At 41.7% G+C, this 4,995-nt stretch overlaps 1 protein-coding gene across 1 annotated transcript in view; it reads right to left on the bottom strand.

The window, feature by feature from the left end:
- Positions 1 to 3,978, bottom strand: part of TMC1 (transmembrane channel like 1) — a 148,137-nt gene extending 144,159 nt beyond the window's left edge. The window contains exons 1-2 of the mRNA XM_013007512.1: positions 3,921 to 3,978; positions 3,003 to 3,050 (exon numbers count right to left, since the gene is read on the bottom strand). Coding sequence (XP_012862966.1) covers positions 3,003 to 3,050; positions 3,921 to 3,978 — 106 coding nt within the window. The remainder of the gene's footprint in view (positions 1 to 3,002; positions 3,051 to 3,920) is intronic.
- Positions 3,979 to 4,995: the final 1,017 nt, after the last annotated feature.

Raw genomic sequence — 4,995 nt, 5'->3', positions numbered from 1 at the left:
GTAGAATGGCTGGTAGGTCCAACCTCTGACTTTGTGATTAGTGGCCCAACAGGTAACACACTAAGTCACCATCAGAAAATATATAATGCAAATTAACAGAGAGTTTTAGCCTTTTAGGAAATAGCCAAAATTTTCATCTTGCTTGGATAGACAACCAGCGCTCATGGAAGCAGCAACAGATCAAAGGACGCATTGCATTGGCTAAATCTGCTCCACAAAACTTCTTTCAAGTGTTGGAAGCAAAGATGTTACCTTGAGGACTACGGTAGAAAGACGCAGTATTTTCAATCGCCTTCTATGAGTGGGAAAGCTGGACATTGAATAAAGAAGACCAAGGTAGAACTGATGCGTTTAAATTGTGGGGCTGACAATGATAATACATTTCTGCTGAAACACTCTGCATAAATTTTATAGCCAATCATTCTTTTATTATCTCCTCTGTCAGTATCACCTGGTGAGATAGTTAAGGTTCATTGTGCCAACCTGGCCGATAAACACATGTGGGATTAACTGAAGGGGGGAGAGATAAATGGCTCGGTGAGCCTCGCCTTTCTTGTTCTCTGGTCTCTTGCCCTCTGATGGTCCAACCAAGGTGCAGCTGCCTTAGCCAGTTCCTTGCTTCAGCTTTCAGGATTCACTTCTTGCAAGACATCCCTGAGGAGAAGCCACATGGACCTACCCTGATGCAGCCCTGGGAGCAGGGCTGTGGAGCAGCCATGTGGAGCAGCCATGTGGAGACCCCTGCCAGTGCTGAGATGCTTACATGTTCACTGATTTGGCTTTCCTCCTACAGTCCCCTCATTGCCTGTGTTATGTGAGATTGAGGAGGACTTTGTATATCAGTGTCAGACATATGGGCTAATGTTTGACTTAAGGGCTTGGACATCACTGGGTTGGGATGCTTTCTGAATGTACACTTACCCTTTATATAAAACGCTCTCATATACATATGAGTTTCTGTGGATTTGTTTTTCTAGTCTACCCAGATTAACACACCTGGTATCCTCCATAGCCCCCACCCCACATTAAGTAAAGCCACTTAATGTAGTTTCCAAATATTCAAATTCTAAAAAGTGAACATGTTACAACTGACTAATCACTGTAGAGCTGCATTCAAAACTACCTTTTTTTTGGTCATTCATTTTATTGGGGGCTCAGACAATTCTTATCACAATCCATCCATCCATCCATCCATTGTGTCAAGCATGTTTGTACATTTGTCGCCATCATCATTCTCCAAACATCTGCTTTCTACTTGAACCCTTGATAACAGCTCATTTCCCCCTCCCTCCCACCTCCCTCCTCCCTCTTGAACCCTTGATAATTTATAAATTATTATTATTTTGTCACATCTTACACTGTCTGATGTCTCCCTTCACCTACTTTTCTGTTGTCCATCCCACAGGGAGGAGGTTATATGTAGCTCCTTGTAATCGGTCCCCCCTTTTGTAACTGTCTTAATTTAGTCTTTGAGTTGTGGCACCCAGAATGGCATGGGACTCTGGGCTGCTTCGTTGAGGAAATAAATCATGAAAGCAGTTGTCATCGCGAACTGGGAACTTGTATTCAGCACATTAAACTCCCTTTTAATTAAACGTTTCTGTAGATGTTGCTTTCTTTCAGTTTTGGTAACAATCAGAACTTCTTCTCATCTAATGATCTTTAAGTTCTTCCAGTTCACAAATGGACTATGTGCCTGGAAACAGTCACAATCTTAGAATGCTGATCCAACCAACACAGGACCAACTCCACAACCTCATAGTTGTAGGTTCTGCCGCATAGCATCCCTGTGGACCAAATCAGAACTGCCTGATAGGGTTTCCCCGACTTCATCTTTATAGAAACAGGTTGCTACACTTTTCTCCAGCAAAATGCTGATGAGTTCCATGCCCTAACCTCTTTCAGTTAGCAGTTGAACCTCTTTCAGTTAGCAGTTGAGGGATTTAACCACAAAGCAACCGGCGATTCTTAATCCGAGTCTACACCAAGTACAACCGCAGCGGAATTTGATCAAAATACCTGTGAATTCAGTACAAAGGAAAATCAATGCATTTATTTTCATTGGACCACCTGATCAGTTCCGTCAAAAATGGTCAATTTGTTAGTACGATAGATTGTATCTTCTAGAAAAGGCTTTTCCAGACAGAGTAGTGGAGAATTTAAAAAGCTACAACTTCTTGCACTATCCTCTCCTTCAGGAGGAGCCCTGGCCATACAATTGTGACACGCTCAGTACTAACTAAAGGCGGGCAGGTGAAACCATCAGTTGTTTCACGGAAGAAAGAGGTGGCAGAAGGTTTCCAGATAAGATTGACAACCCCAGAAACCCTGTAGGGCAGAATCTCAACTCAAATGCAGTGGGTTTGAGTTGGCCTTTTAAAATCATGGACACTTATGAATTGAGTGTGTAAGCAAATGAAGGGTGGGGATTCATTCCTTGGGCTTAAGGGTAACGCTTCCATCCCCTGGACTTGATCCTTTGTCTGAGACCATCAACTATCATGGGTAAATAATCCACACATTAAAATGATGTGTCCCTTGAATTCATTTCTGTTCCAGAGCAGGGCCATGTAGCCCAAAAAGCCTGGGCAGCACATGCTTATGGGTGCTTACTTACTAGTCTGTAGTGAATAGTTTCACATGGTTAACCTCATCTCTGAAGCCGAGATGGTGTGAAATTTAGGTGAAATTGTTCGCGGTAGAATAGTAAACAAGCAAAAGTAAGCCTGTGCTTACCTTGCTCATCGGATACTCTTTCCTTGTTATGGATTGTACATTTGAAATAAAAAAGGCTCTGATTCTGTAGGACTGTGCTGTGAAAATGGAAGATAGACATATGCCAGCCGTATCTAGAAACGGCATTTTGCTGTGGTGAAAAATGTGTGAAATGGTTCATTTAATTAGTAAGTAAGCACAAGCTAGCCTTTGCTTAGCTTCTCTGTTGGATAATCAACACCACTGCACAGGACGCAGCTGTGCTCCATAGGCCTGTCCCCACTTACTAGAGCATTCCTCCGTATCCTCTTCGTTTTCCTCCACTTGTATTTGTACTGTGAAAGGAAGCACAAAAACGGTCATTGTTTAATTGATGGAGCCATCGTTAGTCACCAAATTGTACATGTATTATTTTTATCACAATGCTTTCTGTGCAGTAAATAAAAAGTTTTTCAATAAACTTGTCAACATGCATGTGATTTATTAAAGATAGGGCACTGCCGCATCTTATCCAGTTATGTTAAGGCTTCTCTGCTTAGTTGCCTTCAAGGATTTGCAAAACATATCAGTTAGGAACCTGTCAGCACATTTCAAAAAAACTTCAACCAAAATAAATCTGTATCGCAATACATCAATTTGGAGTATGCTTGGTCGTTTCACTCTAGGATATATTGAATTATCAATAAAATTGTCTTCATGTGCACAAACCAATTTGGTTATTATAACCAAATTAATTACTCAAAAGTAGAGATCTATCCTTACAGTTATCCAGTGTCAAAGATTTTTCATAAAATGCCTAAAGACTGATTTATTTTTCTATCTCAGTTATTTCTGTAAGTGTTATACTGGTAGATTCAAAATTTCTCATTCTATTTTATACTTGAGAAAGCTGAGACAGATGACTCCTAGAATTATTTCTAAGACAAATATTTTGTCTTCTATTTACCCTACAGCTCATACAGCATCTTGTATTTCATTTTGTTCCATTTTTTAAAATTTTGTTCCCTTATTATAAAGGTTTATGAAGGTTTTATAATTGTTAGAGACACAATAATATGAGAAAAATATATGAATTGCTGATACTTTTCCCTTTTCAACCCAATGTCCACTCATCACAGGCTCAGTTAGTCTCCCAGAGGTGGGCCGTGCAACTCTCCTTGGTAAAAAAATACATTAGTGTTGTTGTTAACCATCATAGAATAGACCTCCAATTTCTGGCGACACAGCAGAGTGGTCCACCGCCCAGTCCTGATCCATCCTCATGCCTGATTGAGGACCAGACCATCAGATCCGTAAGGTTTTAATTAGCTGATTTTCAGAAATAGATTTCTAGGCCTTTATCGCCCGGCACCATGGAGTCTATATCGACTGACAATGACACTGTAAAACAGAGTAGAATTGCCCCTTTGAGTTTCTGAGGCTGTAAATATTTACAGAAGCATAAAGCTTTCTCCTTCTGAGGGGCTGCTGGGTTTGAACTACTGACCTTGTGGTTAGCAGCCCAACCCATGGCCCACCAGAGGTCCTGCCCTTACTCTTAGTTCAACTTATTCCACCATTGGCCTGTCTGTTTGTCATACTGTGGAGAATTGCATATTGCCATGCTGCTGGAAGCTCTGCCACTGGCATTTGAAATACCCCCATGGTCCTGTGCTTGACCAATTTCAGTGGAGCTCCCCAACTATGGACAGACAGGCAGGAGGGGGTGGTCCACTTCAGAGAGATTAGCCACTGAAACCTCATGGACAGTTGCAGAACACTGTCTAGTAGAATACTGGAAGTCGAACCTGCCTCCGGTTGGAGGTACTCAACGTACAACTATGGAGGGACACAGTGCTTGACGCAATGGGCTCAAACATAACAACAAGGTGCGCATGGTGCGGGACAGGGCAGTGTTGCCTTCTGTGACTCATGCGATTGCTGTGAATTGTACCTGACTCTGCAGCCCCTAGTACCACCTTAGTCTGGAAATCCTGCTCAAATGTGTTAGCTACCCTGCTGACAGAGAGTTGGTGACTGGACATAAAATGCATTGGCCAAGAATTGAACCCAGGTCTCCATGGAAAGTGAGAATTGGGTCATCACAGCCACTGGCTCATCACAGCTGCCAGGATGAAAAAGAATACATTATTCCTTAAAAGTCCTGGTGTATGGAAAAGAATACATTATTCCTTAAAAGTCCTGGTGTATGGAATTGCTTAGAAATATTGCTTTTTTAGCTTTTTATACAAGGTGAATCGGTATACTTTTTTGAAGCAGACGAAAAGCAGCCACAGGTTC

This window comes from Echinops telfairi, unplaced genomic scaffold (assembly GCF_000313985.2).
Source record: "Echinops telfairi isolate 266 unplaced genomic scaffold, ASM31398v2 ScPeMD7_22;HRSCAF=79, whole genome shotgun sequence".
In the NCBI taxonomy this organism is placed as follows: Eukaryota; Metazoa; Chordata; class Mammalia; order Afrosoricida; family Tenrecidae; genus Echinops; species Echinops telfairi.
This window is presented reverse-complemented; position numbering and strand designations above follow the sequence as displayed.